This window comes from Lissotriton helveticus, chromosome 5_1, assembly GCF_964261635.1.
Source record: "Lissotriton helveticus chromosome 5_1, aLisHel1.1, whole genome shotgun sequence".
NCBI lineage: Eukaryota > Metazoa > Chordata > Amphibia > Caudata > Salamandridae > Lissotriton > Lissotriton helveticus.
This window is the reverse complement of record NC_136065.1, coordinates 1,976,571,477-1,976,593,990: the sequence shown is the minus strand read 5'-3', so window position 1 is coordinate 1,976,593,990 and position 22,514 is coordinate 1,976,571,477. Positions and strand designations below refer to the sequence as shown.

Genomic DNA, 22,514 nt, shown 5'->3' with positions numbered 1-22,514 from the left:
GTCGGCAGCCCTTGAGAAGGCTGCACCAGAGCAGTAGGAGCCAGCTGAAGAGGAGCTGGCGGCTGTGCAATAGCAAGAGGCAAAGCAACCAGAGGTTGCGCCGCTAAAGGTTGCGGAGGTGCTGTAGCACTCTGCGCATAAGGGGGTGGCGAACTCAACAAATGTGACATTAAAGGATCTTTCTCAAGTTCTTTTGCTGCATCTTGCTGAATAGGTGGCAAAACTGGATAGCATTTATCGATCGCCATTTTACGTTGCCTGTGCAACTGCTCACTCGCTTGTTCTTCTTCATTGTCTTTATACTGCATAGCAGCTTGCATTATCGAGATACCCTTTTCTCTTTTATTTCTCTTTGCTAATTTAATTTCTTTCTGTCTGGCTTCCTTTCGCCATAGGCGGAAAGAGTCCAACATCGCCGGCCGGGCTTTCTTCTTAAAAAGTCTAACCTCTAGGTTATCTAAAATTTCCGTGTCGAAACTACCATATCGGGGCCATTGTAGGACACCGTCCTTTTTTGTGTAACGAATCCATACTTCGTTATATGCGATGTGGCCCACGCCATGCTTCACATAGAGCTCATAGGTTGGAGTTCCAATCGGAGGAACCGGACACGAGTCCTCCAATCGGGAATCCCTATTATAACCACAACAAAACAAATTTCCAAGTCTGCTAAGGCCAGGCATCTTCGCTCAGTAGTCTAGCTTCAAACTTCAAGGGAATATCGAATACGATAGTCTCGTGAATACACGAGTCCCGCGGCTTTGGTACTTGCAAGTCCCAAATCAAAGATCCCAAGGGGATACCCAAAAACTAAGGACTGGGAGACGCTCCACTCATACTTAACTGAGGTATCGATGTCGGCACCAGAAGACCCGTCTATCGTCTCGCTTTACAATACATCAAAGGCTCCTAGACAGGGCGATAGTCAGGGCAGCAGTCCTTCGTAGACGTCGGAAAGCAGGGAACCTCGCAGCAAAGACTTTCGGACCACGACGACATACAGGGGTCGATGAAGTGGTTGGCCTTCCTCCAGAATTTCCACACGAAGCTCCTCACGAACCTCTGGCTTGGACCGGTACCGCTGAAATCGCCCTACATTGGGCGCCAAATGAAGATCCGGGTTATTTAAGACCCAGCGGCGCCAGGGATAACGCCCTAGTCTCCAGGTCCACCTGTCTTAGAGTACAGAGACACGGGATACTTCTTGGTGACGTCAAAGATCAATTTTATTAGCTGCAGCCAGTAACAGATATCCTAGAAGTACAACACGGTGTATGTTCTCAGGAGGCTGCTCAACTCTACAAAGCTAGTCATCCCTTTTTATACTAAATATTATGCTTCAGGCAAACATTCCTTATTTACAATTGACCATTCACATGTTTTCACGACGAAAAAAAGCAGGATCATGATGACAAGTCTATTTTTCAGTTTGCCCAGCCCATAATCAACTATTGGTCAAACCTAACATTCTTCATCAGATCGGTCGATCGAACCCACCATAAAAACGGGCACATCCCCATCGTAAACGGCCCATAAAGAAAGGAGCAGAGACAGGTGTAAGCAAGATAAGACTTAGTTGTGCGCAATAAAAAGTTTGACGGTGTCTTGATCAATAATCTTAGCAGCTACTGGAAAAGGAACTGGTTTATCAAGTTTTGGCTTCAGACAAGAGGGTCGCTCGCTCAGGTCATTCAGAAGTCAGCTAACGTGTACGTGTGCTTGGAGACTCGTTCGGCCACTGTCATCGGCCTATGTGAGGGCAACCACAAAATGGCTGCCGTATACATAATGGAACCCGAGGGTTCAGAACGGAATCCCTGATTTCATGGTGATCTCGCCACTCAAGTATGACGAAAATGCTTGTATATCTTACACTTGCCATTTTCGGTCTAATGCTACCAAAATCGTCATGATACGCCGATTTTTATGAAACGGGTTCAGAATTTCAGTACCTCACCGGTTGGTTATAAGGGGTGAGTCTGGCGGGTTAAAAAGTGTTGTCCTTCTTCAATATTTTAAGATGTAGATGTAAATGATGGATCAGTAATGATAAGAGTTATGACAGGTTGAGATATTTTAGCTGTCTACTTTTAACACCATGTTTTAAAAAAGCCCTTTTAAATTGATGACACAGATCAACAGATAATTGTAATTAATTTATCTTCATCAACAAAAGTCAATTTAAAAGAAGGATAATTGTTGTACTTACCCAGTACAATAAATTTATAAGCCTTGAATTTTTCTTTCTCCTCCAAAACATTATTACTGAAGCTTGTGTATGAAAGTGTGCACATGTAAGCACCAGACATATCTTTTGTGAAGAACTTCAAGGCAAGCTTTCCGGTTTCAGTTAAATTCACGTAGCTTTGCCCTAAAAGAAAAACATGAAATGCCAAAATTTGGTAGCTGAGAGCCACAGAGAGTAGTGTACATTACATTCACATAGACAGGATAGAAGTTTCAAAGACTGACATTTAGACTACATGATCAGCATGCTTCATTTTACAACTAGGGTATGTAAGTTGATGAGACCAATGAACCAAACATTATGTGCTACATTGCTCAAAGACCATCTTTAATTTTTCTCTAGTGCATGTGATGTCACTTTATTCTATACACTTTAAACTGATAATATACCTCCAGAACCAATGTGGGAGCCAATATTAAGTTAACACATTTCATAATGGGACATCAATTGGTGTACAAAATTAAATTACTTACCTGTAAATATGGTTCTCCATCATAGATATTTTTTGACCAATTCTCACGATTTTGGAAGATTCCACAACATAAGGCAAGGAATCTTCAATGAAACCTACATCCCTCAAGACACCATCCATAATATTTCCTATATTGAGGCCTTCAAAACTGAAACACTTAAAGTCAAGGTATTCAATGCTGAGGTTATATAAAGTTACCCAGCCAACCTGGAGGCATCCTTTGACATTGCCATTTATTTCAACTTTGAAGTCAAAGATCATATCCTTTCGTCAAGTTCCAAGGTAAGTGGTGTAGTTGACCATTTAGATGTCTGGGATGAGCCACTAACTTGCTGGGATGTCAGAAGACTTATCTAGACATAGCTCTTCTTGCGGATGCAACAGGACTGTGTCAAGAAAAGCAAGATCCATCACCTTATGAATATTCTGTGGTGCCAAAATGGATACCACAAAATGTTCCTCAAGCAAGAGTTTTCAAGAACCAACCTGTGGAAACATGCAACTCAATTTGCAACTACTGATCCAAGAAGGGATGACTGGTCTGTATAATGCACTGAATGGGGCACTAGGGTTGGCTCCTTACATCTTTTTTTATCCAACTGATGCATGAAGAGGGAACCAAAAGCGATTAACAACAGCATACAATAATACCATAACAGTAACCATTTTGTATACCCTGGTGCCTTGTCATGGATGACACTAATTCAGAGAAGGTGCTGAGGGGGTGCTCATCTGAGGCATTTCTCGACATTGCTTCATCTGGCCTAGTCTCTACAATTTGCAAGGCCAATCAGCAAGACACGGACTCTGAAGTCAATCCACTATAAACTATGTTTCAGATAATTTCAAAGATTCAGAAAGTCCTCAAGATTGCCCAATAAGAAACGTCCGTTTGTTAAATATCATATCTGAGTTGGGGGAGTTGCCAAGATGGCGACCGGAGCGGACGCACGCTGAGTAACTCCGCTGCAGCATGCTCACCATCCTGCCATAATAACCATTGCACGGGGGCCCTGAGGCCGGATGACTGCCCAGCATTATTTGCAGGGGCTCCCCGGACCCACACGGGGCAGTTCTGCAACGAGCAGCGGCACCTTTGCAGTGCTCGTACTGGGAGACACTAGTGCACTGAGGTCTGGGAGGTCGACCGGGTGGCACGCCACATCTGATGGAGACCCCAGCAGGAGGGGCTGACTGCTTACGCGGATGGGCACCGTCTGAACTGAGCAAAACACCGAAGATGGCGCTGCTGCGACGTGACTTCTCAGAGTTACCGGCGGGACAGAAGAGCTCCAGCAGTTTTTTTAATCCCGGAAGTTGTGGAGGGCCGACGGCGGCAGTGAATTTGAAGCAACAGGCCTGGGCGCAGGCCGGTAGACGCCTGGTGCTTCGGTCCCAAGGACAACTGTGCTGCCTGCCGGTGCCCGGCACCCTCACCCCCCCCCTTCCTCCATTGGAGTGAAATTGAGCAGCCTCTACGGGGGGGAAGGCACTAGCAGCCGGCCGTGCCTCCATCAGGAAGCACAGGCAGCAGGGATCCCGCAGGGCGCACACTCCACTGGCTGATCTCACATCAGGGGCAATAAGGTACAGTGCAATGGGCTGATCGGCCGGGGGAGAAGAGCCTCTTTTTCACTGTTCAAGACTAGCTGCAGGGAATACATGGGGAACTCTGCTGTCCCATTATTATAGATGTGATGTACGAAAGTAGTACTGTGCGACCTTGAGGTCTATGACTGCGCAGGAGCGTGAGGACCTATGCTCGCCGCCGTAGCACCAAGTGGGACTACATTTTTGCAAACAACAAAGCTGAGGGGGAAAGGAACAATCAACTTCTATCCCCCCCCCTATAATTATTTTCCCTGTGGGGCAAATGGGTTGTGGATAACAAGGAACCACTCCACGACGCAAACAAGGCTTGGACAACAGACCCCAACTATGAAACTGTGCCACGTGGAGGTCCAGAGGACACCAGGGTGGTGGGGGGAGAAAATGTGGTGAGGTGCACTCCGAGTGATTAATCCCCCATGTCCCACTTGCACAGGAGGGGTCAAGAGTCAACTCCCCTTCCTGGGGCAGAAATATTAGGCCACAGGCTTAGTCAGATGCTGTGGGGGGTACGACCCCACAACAGAAATTTCCCCTGTCTTGGTACCCTGCAGAGTTGCTGCCCAACGTCCAGCTCACAGCCCACACTGCTCCCCTCAGAATGGGTAAGAACAGACTGGATTGCCGTGACCCCAGGCACAAACTGGGGGTGGGCGCAAACCTGCGGACTGACCCCCAGATAATGCACAAACCAGGAAACTTACCCCGGAAGCCCTACCTGATCACTCACATCATTTTGATGAACTTCTGGCAGTGGTTCTGGAAATCAAATCCACTCTCGGACCCAAGATAGACTCAGTATGCACTGAAATGGGTCTCATGCGCGACAATCATAAACGTTATAAAGACAGCAGACAAACAGCTTAAGACTCTACAAAAAGAGGTGGAATACCTTTGGGACTGGGTGGAGGACTAGGATGGAAGATCCAGAAGGAACAATGTCTGTAAAGTGGGCCTCCCTGAGCGTGTTGAGGGCTAAAGAATGGAACTCTACCTCGAAATCTGGTTGGTCAACACAGTCCTCCATTGCAAGCAATCTACATTTTTCTCTGCGCAGAGTGCCCCCCACTGACCAGGAACCTCACCTAGGCCTGTGGTGGCACAACTCTTTAACTAACGTGACAGAGACCATTTATTGCAAATAACGATAGCACTTGGCCCATATCCGAGCGAAAACGCTACAGTACACGTATACCCAGACTATGCACTGGCAGTACAGCGACACAGGTCCTCCTTCCTCAATGTGAAGAAACACCTGGGGGAACACAACGTGAAGTATGCTCTTCAATTCCAAGCCACCTTAAGGATACAGCATGATGAGAACACTCATTTCTGCGCCACCCCGGAGGATGCATGGGCCTGGACGGACCAGAATGGATTATCTCCCTTCAGGGAAGCTGCGGTTGAACTTCGACAGCAATGGCAAACACACAGATGCTGCGGATTACGGAGCAGACGTCGACAGCATGGGCCCACCAAAGATCAAGTGGCAAGGGAAAGAGCACAAGCAATGAAGAATGCTAAAAGATACGTAGCGTCCGGTCCCTTCCTCCTCATCAAGCTCAGGACCTGAGGCTGAGAACCTGGTGGAGGATACCCCATTGCTGACGGACTCACAGCATGCAGCGGTGATTGACAGACGCCCTACTGTCACTGCACAAACGTCTGATGACCTAATTTGATGGACCTCACACAGGGTTGCTGCATAATAATGCGTCTGTGTAAGTACTAGCATGGAGTGTTACGGCATCCCCATCTGAACATTATCATATAAGACTTTCTAGGGTTTTGAACAATAATCTATACAAGCGGGCAATCCGAGCTCGCCACGCTGCCCTCGCTCCCCACTCACAAGGTGTGTCTGATATAGAATCACTGTCTTATAATTTTCTCTTTTTCTCCCTCTTTTCTGTTTTTATTGGAAATTGTATTTGTATGGCAGATAAGTGCTGATGGCCGTCTGCCCATTGGCGTATAGGTCTGGTAGTGGGAGTCGGGGATTGTTATTGTTTAAATTACGCTGAATGTGCCATAAAATAGTATCCACCATCTTGGATGAACACAACTGCCCCCGCACCGTGCGGGGTACATACATCCATGTGCATGAAGGGAACACGTTATTGACATACTGGGACCCAGGCCTCCTCCTCATATTAAGACAAAGTATATGGGTACACAAGGAACTCCATTACTACTACTGACATGGAATGTTCGTGGCCTAGCAGGGTACGCTTCGCAACACTGGGTATACCAGTACTTGCGTAGGCGCTGGATTACTGTTGCGCTTCTACAAGAAACCCACCTGACCACTCAGACACCCGCCTCAATGCAGAAGCACTGGAAGGGCACGATAGTGGGGAGCACGTACTCCGGATACGTAGGAGGGTCCTTGGTATGGGGGGTGCCTGGGACTCCGCTGGAGGTACTTTTCACCCGAATTTCACCCGAATTGACCCCGACGGGCATTACGCAATACTGGAGGGGGTACTGGATTGCCTACCGATATCGCTGATCTCACTCTATGCCCCAACTCAGGCCAATCCCTATTGCTGCAATCGCTGACCCCAGTGCTGCTACATGACCCTTTAGTACCAGTTTATTGGGGGGGATTTCAACTACACCCCAGACCTAGATATGGAGCGCTCATGCCCTCCGCTCCCAGGTGCTCATTCTATAACCCTGTCACAACACTTACAGGCATGGGCCACCATTGTTCACTTGCAGGAAGCATGGCGCAGTATATACCCTACCCGCAGGGAATACTCCTGATTTTCTGGACTGCGCGACTCACACATAAGAATAGACCTAATATACTGTACCCACAAGGCCCTCCCCAGGGTGTCTCATGCGGAATATCTCGGTTGTACATTATTGGATCACAGCCCTCTACAACTACAGCTGACATTGTGGAGAAGTGTGGCTCAGGGGTTAGAGGCAGCAGACCCGGAAGCTGAGATCGGTCCTGGACCAGGGTTCAATTCCCCGCCTTGGCGGGTCTTGGGCTAAAAATTCCACGGACTCGATAATTCTCGCCCCGGTGCCTCCTCGACTCACGGGTTCACACTCTGCGACTCTGGGCAATAGCTTGCTTAATCTCCACAACGGCCCCTCGCGGCGGGATGCCTGACTTTCACCTTGTGGATACCCTGCTATCTCACAGGGGAATACCAGGAAGGGTTCCCTAAGCAAGCGCCGGGAAACCCACTGCGGGTAGCTGTGCGCTATATAAGCTCAACTACATTTACATTTACATTTACAAACCAAATCCAGAATCCCCACTTGGCGCTTGCCCCTAGAGGCACTCAATGATATCCCATTAGACACCTCTGTCACAATCTATTACATCGTACTTTCAGGATAATGAGGGCTCTGCATCTAGTGTTGGGGTGGAATGGGATGCATTTACAGTGGTCTTGCGCAGACACAAGATAAAAGCAGTATATGGCGCCCAAATGACCCTGAACAGAGAATTGAATGCCCTTGAGACGGAGGTACAGTACTCTAGCATCTATCGCCTGCTGACCCATGGATCCTGCATACACTGGCCCAAGCCAAGCGATTGTGTGCCTAGAATACAAAACATACATAGCCAGGAGACATGCGGAGGGGGATAAGACGGGCAGGACTTTAGCATGATTGTGGAAGACAGACTCATCTCAAACATCCATTACCATCATTTATAAATCGAAGGCCGTCTTTAACACGCAGTCCACGATCAACTTGGCCTTCTGCAAATACAACACCTCCCTATACAGTGCCCCTCCGTCATATGATGCAACAGAGCTCCAGCTCTTCTTAGAACAAATAACACTCCCCAGGATCCTACAGATCTATCACACAGCCCTAGAAACCCTCATCTTGGAAACCGAGGTAACAGAAGCCATAAAAAAACTGTTGAGAAGAAAAACTCCGGGGATCGATGGATGCCCTCTGACAATTTATCTTTCTTTTAGTATGCAATTGGTCCCTCGTCTATACCGGTTGTACACAGAAGCTTATGATAGGGGCATACTACCGCCCTTACTTCATGTAGCCAGCTACACATTGGATCTTCCCGCCCCCTATCCCTCCTGAATACAGGTTACAAAATACTGGGTAGGGTGCTGGCTAATAGATAACTGGAAGTGACAACTGCTGGTGCATTCCAACCAGAACAGATTCATTCCCGGCAGGAACACCAGCCTCAACCTACCTCGGCTCTTCCTCCTACTAGAATGGGTAGGAACACAGGGGAACAGACATGGATCATCTTTAGAAACAGAAAAGGCAATCGATACCCTGAGATGGGAGTACAGAATAGCGGCATTAGTGGGTTATGGTATAGGCCCCCGGTTCCTACAATGGATTAAGCTTTCATATATCAGGCGCATGTCAAGACAGGCCACATGATCTCGGATAGGGGTGTCCTCTATTGCCAGTTATTTTTGCCTTAGCGATGGAGTCTCTGGCCTGTGCAATACATAGCCATGTAACTGACTAGGGCATCAAAGCGCACAACCAATGGCACATTGTCTCACTCTACCCTGATGATGCACCAATATATCTTTGGGGCCATTGGACTGTGTTATGTGGCCGGAACTGCAGGATCGCTACAAACACATCTGTGGCCTAAAAGTGACCTGGGGAAAATCTCTTATTTCTAATGATGCCCCTGACTTCAGAACAAATGGTGGGCTTACCACAGTGTCCTCACCTGATCTTGTGACTCCTTCATGTACTTGGGAGTACAAATATATCATTCCCAAGTGGACTTAATAGAGAGTAATTTGGGCAGGCGATCATTAGCGCTCGCTCCTCCCTGTCATTTTGGACGGAACGGCCACTTTCCCCCATGGGGCCTATAACCATATCTAAAATGTATTTCTTCACAGCTCTCACCTTCCCGCTGCCAGGCAAATTGATTTGTGACCTGAAATCAATCCTAACGTCTCTAATCTGGAGTAAGACGAGAATCAGAGATACCCTCACAAAACTCTACGCCCCAATCACGGAGGGTGGCCAGGGAGCTCCTACCTATGAGCATTAGTACACTGCTACACAACTACGATGGCCAATGCAGTGGCTGGCAGGCCGCAACACCACCGATCTCGGGTGCTGGGCTTCTAACCTACACCATTCCACGATGCTAGTGTGGCTGAATTGTTCTCAGACAGTGATCCCCAAGAAGAGAGGTAATATCTTAATGTCCACGGCTTGCAGCTGCTGGATCCATTACTTAAGACACCCACCCTATGCCCCGACTTAGCACTTGGGGTACTTCCTGGCCTTAATACAAGAGCTATGCACCCAGAAATGGCAGACTACATTGCGGCCGGTCTAACGACCGGGGGCGATTTATTTGTTGACTCTCTGCAAGTTCGTAATTCTTGTGGACGATTATGTTATTTCCCCAGGCTCATTCTTACTGTATGCGTCACTCACACATCAAATATTCAGGAAATGGGGCAACACACACACACGACCAACCTAAAACATCCAGTTTACTCCAAACATTAATAACGCAACATGCAGGTAAGATGCAATCACTATGCTATATAACTCTTTGAGACCAGATACTGTACCCCTCTTAGCACCACTTAGAGAATACTGGAAGGTGGCACTATCAACCACACTAACCAATAAACAGTGCATTGGGTTCCCGAAGATAATATCCACAAACGTCAGAATTAAATAGACTTAAGGTGTCCGTTTTTCCGTTTTTACAGATTTGTACAGATAAGTACAGACAGAAAACAATGTGTTTTAATGATGTCTGTATTTAGTTTATTTGATATAATATGTTTTTCCCCTAATTTCCTCCTTTTTTCCGCTATTCTATGGATTTTGACTCATTTCCTTTTATATTTATAATTGTATTCATTATTCTTTCTCTACTATTACGTATTTTAAGATATGCAATGTTATCATATATTTCTTGTACTGTATTTATGAAATGCTAATAAAAAATGATAACACAAAACAAGAAAACAATGTGTTTTCTGTCTGTATTTATTTTTAAAAGGGAAAAAATACTGAAAATTATGCTTCTGGTGAGAGACTCCCCACGCTGTATGTCGTGAATTCCATGCAAAAGCTGAGCCGATAGACAGAATGGAAAGTTAAGATTAAGATAAGATTTCCTAGAATACAGGCATAGGTTAACAAGTTAGTTTGTAGTATATAGCAAATATGTACCTGTAAGTGTAGTCTTCTGATAAACGTGCTGCTTAATTTGCTAAAATGTGGAAGCATCCATGTATGAGCACAAGTCCAAGAGTCAAATAAGCATGGAAATATACCATTTTACAGCCCCATTTATTCTCAAACCACAAAATAAAGGTGGATAAATACCAATAAGATGGCCAGAAAATAAATATGGATAAATACAGACGGAAATGGTAAAAAAAATACATATCAAAATGTTATATTCCATATAGTTACCCTATATAGACGCAGGTATCATTGTAACATTTCGCCTATATTCTTACTTACATTACATACATAACAGATCTTAGGGATGGACCTTTTAACTAGATACACCACTGCATTCAGAATGTGGGTTTTTCCTAGTTCGAATCTCATACATTATGCATGAGGTTTCTTGGAAGCACAGCAGCATTGCCATCTCCGGTATAATATCTCTGTATAAACTCAGGCCTGACGTCATCCTTTAGGCCGACACAGCAATGTAGGACCCATGGGGAGACCTACGGGTATATATACATCACATCTTGCTTAGATGGGTAGAGGAGACCGAGACTTCCCGGCTGACACACTGACCAGAAACACTGATGTTTCTGCATGCAGACACTTCAGCTTGCAGTGGTTTAACATCCCTCGCGGGGTGTCCAACTCGAGACTAGTACAGGATTCCATATTCTCTCATTCTCAGGTAATGGGGTGGACTAGATCTTAGAGGGATTCTTGGCATAACACCTACAAAGATGCTAGGTACATTTAGGTACATCTAGTTAGGGAGGCATCGTAGGAGTACGCACCTTTTATCATGTATTTTATGTACTTGTATATATTCATGACGACTGCAAGATGGTAGAACTGTACCATCCTTTTACTTTCATAGTACTTCTAATCATATATCTATGCTACTGTCTAATGGTTGTTGCAGCTCATCTATTCTACACTAGAATAACAACTGTTCAATAAATTCATATTGAAAAATGCCCAGTAAGTTTATTCTACGTATCTCTGAGACAAACTAAGTGAGTTCGAGTGACTGAGCGAAAGGTAGAATATTGTTGCCACAATTCTGAGGGATCAGGGTTGTCATGTTCTGAGGTTGCCAAGAACTATTCTCTCCCCGATAAGAGGAGATTCTAGTGGTACTATGAGCTAGCTGATACAGACAGGCTAACATACCCGGTGGGGGTGCACGGAATCAGTCTGCCACCAATCTCACAGTTTATGTTATCCGTATGCGCAGATCCTGAATAGATTATATAGGAACTACACGACATGGTGCTGCCAACGTTGGTTGGGAACTAATTTAACAGTAGAATCTGAGTAGTTCAGTTGTGCTATTCTCGGAGACCCTTAATCACAAAACACCAGAGATGTCTGGAGTGGGTGGGCACAAACTCCACCACAGCTGAGTAGGCGAAAGAATCCTATTTATTGACTGTTGGTTTATCAAGCTTGAAGGATACATTGGTCCTAAATTGTTCATAAAAAGCTTATCTTAAGTTTTCCTGAAAGTTATTTGATGTTCTGATAACACAATGACTAACACAGACATAAACCCACTAGAGCAAGCACTGCCCCTCTCAGAAGATGAGGACGATGCAGATGCAATACAGATTGCGGCAAATTTTAGGCATACAGTCACCCTGAAATTGCTGGCGCCTGGACTAACAGCTAGGGGTGGCATAGTAGTTTTCGTGATTGTGGCACGCAAATCATATAGAACAGAGGTATTTTATTCATGGGTTACATTCCCAGCAGCAAATGCAAGAACAAAAGCATTTCACTCCTACATAGAAGGAGAGACACCAGTGGAATACTGTCCGTTTGAGGAGAATGAGGTTCAGCTCATGTACCAGAAACACTTATACTTGTTAAAAGGCACCCTACCAAGATGGCGACGGAGTGAGACGTACCTTTGTGTCCCTCCGGCGCCACGACTTGCTCAGCATTGAGAAGCTGCTTCCTGGGGCCGACTTCTAGATCGCTCTTGCGCCTGCCGAAGCCCGTTGCTTAACGGGAGCGAGTGGAGTGTACTTTCGACCTCCCGGGACGGGAGAACAGGCGATCCGCGGAAAAGCGGGAAGAGGCCTGACTCGGCTGCCGCTGTTGCTATGGCCTGTCGGGCCGCCTCTGCCCCCGCGTTAGACTGGGCTGTGGCGGCGAAATCGGATAGCTGGAGACTGCGCGTGGTCCGCTCGGGGCCCTTGGCTGCGAGGAGGATCCGTGCTTCGGCGGGGTCCGGGGCTTGCAGGGACTCTGTTGTGGTGCGGAGCCCGGTGATCATTCCACTTCCGAGTGCCGGAGCCACTAATTGAGGCCGGTGCTTTTGGGCCTTGCCAGACCGGACGACCTTGCGGTCCTTCCGCGCCCCCGAGCCCAGCCCCGGGTTCAGCCTTGCAGGGGCCCTGTGGCTGGAGGAACATCAGGAGCTGCGTGGGATCCCCATTTGGATCAGGAGACCTCGAGCACGTGTGGCGCCAGAGCCGGCCGGAGGAGGTACAGCGGGGCTCAGCGGACTGGCGGGGGGCCCACAGGGTCTTTCCTGAATGAAAGCGGGGCGGTCAGTGGAGGTTCGGCCAATATCGGGGGGAGCAGAGCGGCCTGTGCCTGGAGTGGGGCTGCCTTGGTGTCGGGGCCTAGACTGTTTAGGCGGACCTGGCCCTACCACTGTCTGCCCGAGGGAAGGAGCGATGGCTGGTGCTGACGGTGCCAGCCTGGAGTCTCGCTGGGGGACTCTGCACGGAGTTGCCACAGAGTTGCCAACAGTGTGGTTCGAAGTGGTGGTCAGTAGCAGCCGGAACTCTGCAACCTGCCGGACCTGCGCTTTTGGGCCTCCTGGTCGAGGCGGACTGGGGAGCCTTGGATTCCAGGCCCTGACGGAGAGTACACCAGAGTGAGTTCCCGCCACGAGATCCCCATTGCGGAGCTATAGGGGGACGGGCATCGCAACAGCGACTTGACTGCAGACACCGGTTTTACACTCTCGGAGTGCGTTGTGTAGGAGGGGTTCAGGCGGCTTTCCCTGTATCCGAGTGGTCCGCTGGCCTAGAGGTATGACGACCAGACCACGTAAGGACAAACCGGGCAAAGATGGAGCGCCAAAGGGCCCACCGCCAGCCTTATTTATTTATTTATTTATTTACGCGATTTTTAAAGCGCTGCAATTACCCAGGGGTGTCTCGGCGCTGATGCTTTAATTAAGACAACTGGTAAGAGAATACTAACACGGCAACCCTTTCTTTAGTTGCTTCCTAAGAGTGAAAGGGTTACTGAGGATGATCAGATTACTGAGAAAATAACCATGTTTTTAATTGCTTCCTGAAAATGATAAGGGTGGGACTGATCTTTATTTTTAGGGGGAGGGAGTTCCACAGTCTTGCAGCGGCGTTCGTGAAGCATCTGTCTCCCCAGTTAACACTTCTTGTTCTGGATATGTTGAGCAAATGGGCAGTATTGGAGCGGAGCATTCTTGGGGCAATATGAGGTTTAAATGATTTCTTAAGGAATTTAGGTCCAAGGTTGTTAATTGCCTTATAGACAATACAGAGGGATTTGAATTTTGTGCGGCTTCTGATGGGAAGCCAATGCAGATGTTTAATGTGTTTAGAGATGGGACTGAATTTTGAGATGCCCAGTAAAACTCTAGCTGAGGCATTTTGTATCATCTGGAGTTTGGCGATGACCTTTTCTTGTGCGTTCAGAAGGAGGGCGTTGCAATAGTCAGTACGTGAGAACACAAGTGTTGAAATGAGTGTTTTTCCTGCCGCTTTGGGGAGGTATGGGAGTATTTTCTTGATTTTTCTTAGTGTGTTAAATGATGAAGAAACTACTGAGTTGACATGATGGTGAAAATGGAGTTTGTCATCAAAAATGACTCCCAAATTTCTGACTTTACTGACTGGCTCAGGTGGAGTGCCCATTTCCTCCGGCCACCAAAGGGGGGACCATGTTGGCTGGATCTTGCCGAACAACATAACTTCGGTCTTTGTGGAATTGAGTTTTAAGCAGTTGGAAGACATCCAACTACTGAAGGCCCTCATGCCTTCTTTAAAATTTGCCGCTTTTTTGGGGCCATCCCTGTGTATGGATACTACCAACTGAGTGTCGTCGGCATATGTCGTTAAGTTGATGTTGTAGGCTTTTATTACCCTCGCTAAGTCCGAAACATATATATTGAAAAGAGTCGGACTTAGCGAGGAGCCTTGTGGAACCCCACAAGGGAGGGTGAAAGTGAGGGAAGTATATGAGCCCAGTTTAACTGCCTGTTTGCGGTCTGCCAGAAAGGATGCAATGAGGTCCTTGGCTTTGTGTGTAATACCGATGGCTTCGACACGGTCGATCAAGGTAGAGTGATCGACCGTGTCGAAGGCCGCCGATAAGTCCAGTAGGATGAGTACAGCCTCTCCACCGTTATCCATAGTCATCCTTATTTCATCTGCAGCCTTTATCAGGGCGGTTTCTGTACCGTGTCCCTGTCTGAAACCGAACTGGGTGTCATCTAAAAGTTCGTTGTTATGGATATATTCAGACAGCTGTTGATTCATGATGGATTCAAAAATTTTAGCTGGGAAAGGCAGGGATGCAATAGGTCGGTAACTAGAAGGTGATGAAGGGTCAAGTGATGGTTTTTTGAGCAAAGGTTTGATTATTGTGTTTTTCCAAATGGTAGGGTATGAACCCGATAAAAACATGGAATTACAAATGTGTGTTAAAGGTGGAGTGATGATGTCTGGGATGGTATTAAGAATCGCTGGATGACAGGGGTCCAAAGGAGATCCTGATTTGATAGATGAAATAAGTTTATGAATATGTTGAGGGTATATGTTAGTGAATTCCATGAAGCTTGGTGTGTCCACACTTGTTTGTGTATTGTTTGTTTTGGTAATGGTAGCTTTAGGAGTAAAGTCCTTAAATATGGACGTGACTTTTTCGGAGAAGAAGTCCGCCAATGCATTGCAGAGGGTTTGAGATGTTTCAGTAGGAGGGCTTGAGGGTGCTGCAAGTTGGTTCACCACCTGAAACAATTTTTTCATGGTGCATTTTGCCTGATCGATTTGAGTAGTATAATAGTTGTTTTTCTCTATGGTTATCATCTGTTTATATTTGTGAAGAGCAGATTTGTAGGCTATTTTGTCAACCGAATGATATTGTTTGCGCCAATGGCGTTCTAAGTTTCGGCAGTATTGTCTTTGTAGTCTTAATTGTTCGAAAAACCAGGGGGCCGAGGGGGTTTTTCTGTTGTATTTAGACAATCTGGGTGGGGCTAATGTTGTGAATGCTTCTTCCAGGCTTGAGGTATAATTATTAGCTGCAATGTTTGGGTCTGTCTCTGTGTCTGCACAGGAAAATACATCAGTAAGGGTCTGAATAAGTCGCGTCCGATCAAGGTTTCTCCAATCTCTAGTAATTTGATATGAGTTGGGAGATGTATTGTTGTGTAAGGGGCTTTTAATTTTAATGTCGAATAAGATTGCTGAGTGATCAGACCATGTTAAAGGTAATGTTTTATTTATAATAATGTTTGGGTTATTAGTAAAAATACCATCAAGTGTATGTCCAGCTTTGTGTGTGGGAGTGGAGACCAGTTGTTTGAGTTCGATAGGTAGTAGATCATTGATGAGCTGGAAAGTGTCTCTGTCGGTTAGGGATTCGAGATAGAAATTAAAATCTCCTAGTAAGGTAAAGTGTTTATTCTCTGTGGCTAGTTCGCTTAGTCGATTCAAATGTGACCCTGGACCCAGCAAATCGCCCCCACGTGGAGATGACGACGCACCCGCCACCAAGGCCTTTATAGTGGAACTCTTTACAGCCATCAAGGATGACATCTCGGAGCTTCGCTCCCAGCTGGCTTCGGACCTGCGTGAGGTGAGGAGAGATGTGGACAGCATCGGAGAGAGGGTGGCGACCTTGGAGGAACACGACCTGGGGCTAGTGGGGGATGTGCATCAGCTCCAGCAGGAAATGCTTCGGTTATCGGAGCAGAATCTGGACCTCCAAGCCCATGCCGAGGACCTAGAAAACAGGTCACGCCGGAACAATATTAGGATACGAGCGGTGCCCTGGGAAGGAGAAGGGGGAGATTTGCGAGGCTATGTGGAAGCCCTTTTCCTACAGATCTTGGCGGAAGATGACCTCAAGGAAATTCGTATGGACAGGGTCCACCGGGTGGGCTTGCCGCGGGGCCAGAGAGCACCACCCCCTGACATATTGGTCTGTGTCCATGACTTCCAGCTGAAGGAGCGCATACTTAGGAAAGCACGAGGAATTAACCCCCTGCAATTTCGAGACCACCGTCCTCAGCTCTTTCAAGATCTGGCTGCCTCGACACTGCAGAAGCGGAGAGACTTCCGTCCAGTGACCGCATTCCTACGTGAGCAGAACGTGGCCTACTCCTGGGGTCACACTTTTCGCCTTATTTTTCGCTGGCAAAACAGACTTGTTCAGATCAGGTCGCTATCGGCAGCCAGGGAGTTCCTTGGCATGGATGACACCACTACGCCCCCCGGGGAGGGGGGCTCCCCAGCAAGGCATCGATCGCGCTCCCTGGCCTGGCGGAGAGTGGGTAGACCTGCAGCAGTGGGGGGGGCGGACCTATCGGCTCGCCTGCACGAGAGAGGAACGGCAGTTGCCTCGGTTGCGCTGGTGACAGAGGCGGCGCGAAAGGACAGCTCATCGGTGGCATGATGCCTCAGGACGGAACTTCGTGGAAGCCGGAGGGGCACGTTTCCATAAGGTACTACATATGATCTCTGAACTCACTGGTGCGTCTTCCCGGAACTGTGTTTTGGGTGGACACTGCCTGGTCTCACCGCCCAGACCCTTGCGGTCATTGTTGGGAGGCCTCCTTGCAGGGTCTTGCATTGTTTCTGTTACATGGCTTTTTTCAGACTTGATTTTTTTCTAATGATTGGGGGGGAAAGGGGACTGGTGGGAGGGGGGAACAGGGTGGGAGGGTAGTGGTGGTAGCGGAGAGCCTTGTGTTCAGGTTTTGTGGTGGATGGAAGGTGATGGGTGTGCTGTGCTGGGTGGCCTGGGGGGGGGGAATGGGGGCATTGCAGGGCAGGGTGCGGACATGGACCTGAGCTACTATGCACTGCTCGCACTGGTGGTGGAGGGATTGTGAAGAGGCATTGGTCCTGGCTGGGGAGGGGGGGTCTGCCAGACTGACTCTGTTTGTTGAGCGGGGTGAGGTTCTACTTCGGTTATGCCTCTCACCTTAGGTACTTGGAATGTGAAGGGTTTGAACTCCCCTCAGAAACGCCAGAAAGTGTGGAAATACATCCTTGACCACCAATTAGATGTGGTGGGCCTTCAGGAAACCCACTTGGCGTGGAAGGATGAAACACGCCTCAAGCATAAGCAATTTCCCATAATATACAGGTCCTCAGCCCCCACGAAACACATGGGAGTGGCACTTCTTTTCCGCTCGGCCCTACACTTCCAGCCCATGGGTGTGAGTAACGACAGGGAGGGTCGCTGGCTTATGGTTAAGAGTATGCTCCTCGGCAAGCTGAGCACGTTTTTGGTTCTGTATGCCCCCAATGTAGGTCAAAATGGGTTTATTTGGGACCTGCTGCGGATTGTTGAGGACTTCGTCGAGGGGACCCTGATTGTAATGGGGGATTTTAACCTGGCATGGCATAGGGAACTGGACAGCTCTCATCACCAGAGATCCGACACCGCCCTTTTCTCCACGAGACACAACAGAGGTTGGGAGACATGGCTCTTATAGACGGTTGGCGCTTTCTTCACCCCCAGGCTAGGGATTTTATTTTCTTCTCCCACGTACATCACTCTTATTCTCGCTTAGACCACATTTTCTTGAGTCAATCCCTTCGGGGGAACCTGCGCGATGCCAGGATATTTCCCTTGTCTGTCTCTGATCACAGTTTGCTTACACTTTGCTTACACTGGGCGGTGGGTTGCAATGTCCAACGCAAGTGGTACTTTCCGGCCTCCCTGGTCCAGGATAACCCATCCTGTAAGGCACTACGGAAGGCTATCCGTGGTTTTTTTTAATTTAACCGCGAGAACGACACCTCTATCTTTATTAGGTGGGACGCCTTCAAAGCATCGATACGGGGCAGTTGTTTAGCACTTAATGCCGCCCTTAACAGGCTGAGAAGGACGGAGCGGGAAGAGCTAGAGAGGGAGCTCTCTGCTCTTGAGCTGGCGCATAAACAAAACCCCTCCAGACAGACACTTAGGCCACTGATGGCTGTCAGGGGCAAACTATGAGCTCATTACAATAACAGAGCGGAATTTACCCTGCTGAAATTGCGTTGCCTTTCCTACTCTCAGGGGAACAAAGTGGGGAAGCACCTGGCCCGCCAACTCCGGGACAAGGGAGAGAGAGAGAATACATTGGGGGGATCCGCGTTGCAGCAGGGACCTTAGTACACAGTGATGAGGCCAAAGCTGGCCTCTTCGGCGATTTCTACGCAGCACTTTACTCGGGGGATACCCTTGACCCCGAGAGGCAAAGAGATTATCTGGCTGGGCTCCCTCGGGTATCCGCGGAATGGGACGAGCTGCTCACTGCTCCCTTCACCAGGGAAGAGGTCATATCTGCCATTAAAGCACTGAAGCCCCATAAGGCTCCGGGAGCGGATGGCTTTACGGCTCTCTTCTATCAGACCTTTGCCTCTGAGGTGGGTGATTTTTTGGTGCAACTTTTTAATACCATGGCGGAGACGGGCATGACTTCGGGATCCAATGCGGAGGCTATCATATCGGTCATCCCCAAGCCAGGGAAGGACCCCTCCAAGTGCTCTGCGTATAGACCAATAGCCCTACTTAACGTGGATGCCAAGTTATACTCTTCCATTATCGCTAACAGGCTACAGGACCTGATGCCGGCACTCATCCACCCGGACCAATCGGGGTTCATTAAAGGGCGCCAAACTCACGATAACACCAGGAGAGTGATCCATCTAACCGAGAAGGCCAACAAGTTCAAGATCCCAGCGGTTCTGATGGGCCTCGACGCCGAGAAGGCCTTTGACCGAGTGGACTGGGGCTTCTTGTTCCAAACCTTGACGGCGTTTGGCTTCTCGGACACATTCTTGACGATGCTCAGAGCAAACTACAGCAGCCCCCGGTCTAGAGTAACGGTTAACGGGCATCTTTTGGCATTTTTTCCACATTCGCGAGGTACTAGACAGGGCTGCCCCCTTTCACCCCTGCTTTTTGCTTTAAGCATCGAGCCTCTGGCGCTCGCTGTGAGGGAGAACCTGGATATTCGGGGGCCTGCCCTTCTCTGGGGAACAACACAAGATCACCCTGTTCGCCGACGACGTCCTGCTTTCCCTTTCGGACCCCGCTCCCTTCCCCACATCCAGGACGCCCTATAGCGCTTTGAGGAAGTGGCGGGATTTAAAATCAACCACGATAAGTCCTATATTCTTAACCTCACGCTCTCTTCGGCAGAGGTGGATCACCTCCGGCTGCTCACGCCTTCGCCGTGGTCCCGCTCATCCTTACTGTACCTGGGGATCCACCTGACTCCCACGATTGGGAGACTATACTCTGCCAATTTTCCTCCCCTAGTGGAGAAAATGCGGGGTGAACTGGCGCGCTGGCGGCCATTGTTCATATCTTGGCTGGGGCGGATTCATGCTCTCAAAATGACCCTTCTCCCTAAGTTCTTATACCTCTTCCAGGTGCTCCCTATTGTACTTGAGAGGGACTTATTCCGCCGTATCAAAACACTGATGCTTCGCTTTATATGGCAGGGGGGTCGCGCTCGTTTTTCGTTTAACATTCTCCGACGACCGAGGAAGGAAGGAGGGGTAGGCCTTCCCGATATGCATTTATACTACAAGGCGGCACAATTGCGGGTATTGGTGGAGTGGTCCCAGCCTACTTCGGAGAAGCATTGGTTGCACATGGACAGGAGTGTCACGGGGAGAACGATCTGGGACTTGGTGTGGAAGCCCAAAGGTGATAGGCCCCTGAACGCTTACATTAGTACCCCCACCGGCACTACTCTGAAGGTATGGGACTCGATCTCTGGTGATGAACGATGGAAGTCATTCCCGTCCCCCTTTACGCCTATACACTTTAATCCTGCCTTTCCCCCTGCTGCGCGTGAGGGTCCCTTTGATGCCTGGAGGGAGGGGGGCTGCCTAAATCTCACGCCCGCTCAGTTTTGATAACTGTATGCGGGACTACGGGGTCCAGCGGCCGGAGTGGTTCCGCCATACCCAGTTACTCCATTGGGCGTTGTCCACTGCGGTCAGAGACGCGGCCACCAGACCGCTTACCCCCTTCGAAACCTTCCTTACTAAGACATCCACCATGCGGGGTACCATTTCCTTTCTTTATGGCCTTTTGCTGTCCACGACCATTTCCCTTAGACCGCGTTACATGGCCCTTTGGGAAGATCTCCTCGGTCGTAGTGTCTCGGATGGGAAATGGTCCCACCTGTGGCATGATATAGCTAAACACAATCATTCATTGGAACTTAGGGAGGCCCATCTTAAAACAATGATGGACTGATACTTATATCCGGCTAAATTGAGCCGGATTTTTCCAGGCTCCTCAGATAGATGTTGGAGGGGCTGTGGCCTCCTGGGTGATGTCAGGCACATATGGTGGGACTGCCCTGTCATACGTCCCTTTTGGGAGGAAATTCTATCCATATTAAGGAGATTCTGGGCTACCCAATCACGGATTCTATGGCTCATATTTTACTGGGCCTTCGGGATCCAGATCTTGAACACCAAAGCAGACAAAAAGATTCTTTGGCTTTGTATTGGCGCGGCCAAACTGACCCTAGCAGCGGCCTGGAAAAAGAAGGAGGTCCCAGCACTTTCCCTGTGGCATGCGAGATTATGGAAGTTGTTGTGCATGGAACGTATGGCTGATATCTTCCTCAATGACTTTCGGAACTTTACGTTTCGTTGGGGCCCTCTAGTTCGATTTCTCTCTAAAGGCTTGCCATCTGCGGTTTGCCCGCCTACGGTGCGAGCCCTTCATCTATTTCAAGTGTAAGAGGTATTCGTCCAGTTGACTGTGTATGTATGACTATGGCTGCCAACACTGGGGGGGGGGGAGGGACGGGGGTTGGGTGTGGGTGGTTTAGCTTCATGTTCTTGTGACGTCCCGCCACATAGAGGAGGCGGAGAGATGGACAAGCTTGGGAGAGTGCAGGCCTCTTTCATTATTTCGAATATGCAGTGGCACCTACTCTAACTAATAGCCCTGACTCTGTACTGCCTTATCTCTCATTTGGACTGTCCTGCACATATTTCCCTTTGTTTTGTGCCCTTCTAAGACCTGGATGCACGAACTGCCTTTGATCCATGCCATCTCTTCCACCTGACTTAATATATGCCCCCTGCGTGGGAAGATGTGCGGGATTGTCGCATGGTTTCTTTTCTTCTGTTCTACAATCTATCAATAAAAATACCTTTGACAAAAAAAAAGGCACCCTACCCCACATAAAAAGAAGAGTGAGACTCGGCCCATTCTGAAGAGAAGGGGCAACATAGCAGATATTAGCGGCCTAAACACCACATCCTGACATTGAAATAATGCCACCAGGAGACTTACTCACACAACACAAAGAGTTGATAAAAATCTACAGAAACTTGAGGAAATTCATAATGAGGACACTTACAGTCCAACCAGCAATAGTTGCAATGAATGGTTCTCAGGCTCAGGGTACAGCAACTAAAATCACACCACAAAGATTACACACGGTGATGGGCAAAATGCCCATAAAATGTGAACAAATGCCATTCTGGGTAGCTCCAAAAATAACACAGCTAAAGGCAGTATTCCCAAATACTAGCCCATATGAAAAACACAGAATATAAACAATCTGCTTGCCCATGGGGTTAACACCACAAATAGAGGATTGTACCACTTGAGGTACAGTCTTTGCTGCCATTTATACCAGGACTCATGGTATTCCATCATTAGCAGTAATACCAGATGTATTGAGACAAATACAGAATGAGTACGGAGCAGAGCATGCTCTGAACTTAGGGATGAAGTTAG

The 22,514-nt window shown here is 48.2% G+C and overlaps 1 protein-coding gene across 2 annotated transcripts in view; it reads right to left on the bottom strand.

Annotated features, from left to right (window-relative positions):
• Window positions 1-22,514, bottom strand: part of ZPBP2 (zona pellucida binding protein 2) — a 640,439-nt gene that overhangs the window by 439,999 nt on the left and 177,926 nt on the right. For both annotated transcript variants that reach the window (XM_078645671.1, XM_078645673.1), the window contains exon 4: window positions 2,210-2,371. In XM_078645671.1, the coding sequence (XP_078501797.1) occupies window positions 2,210-2,371 (162 nt within the window). The remainder of the gene's footprint in view (window positions 1-2,209; window positions 2,372-22,514) is intronic.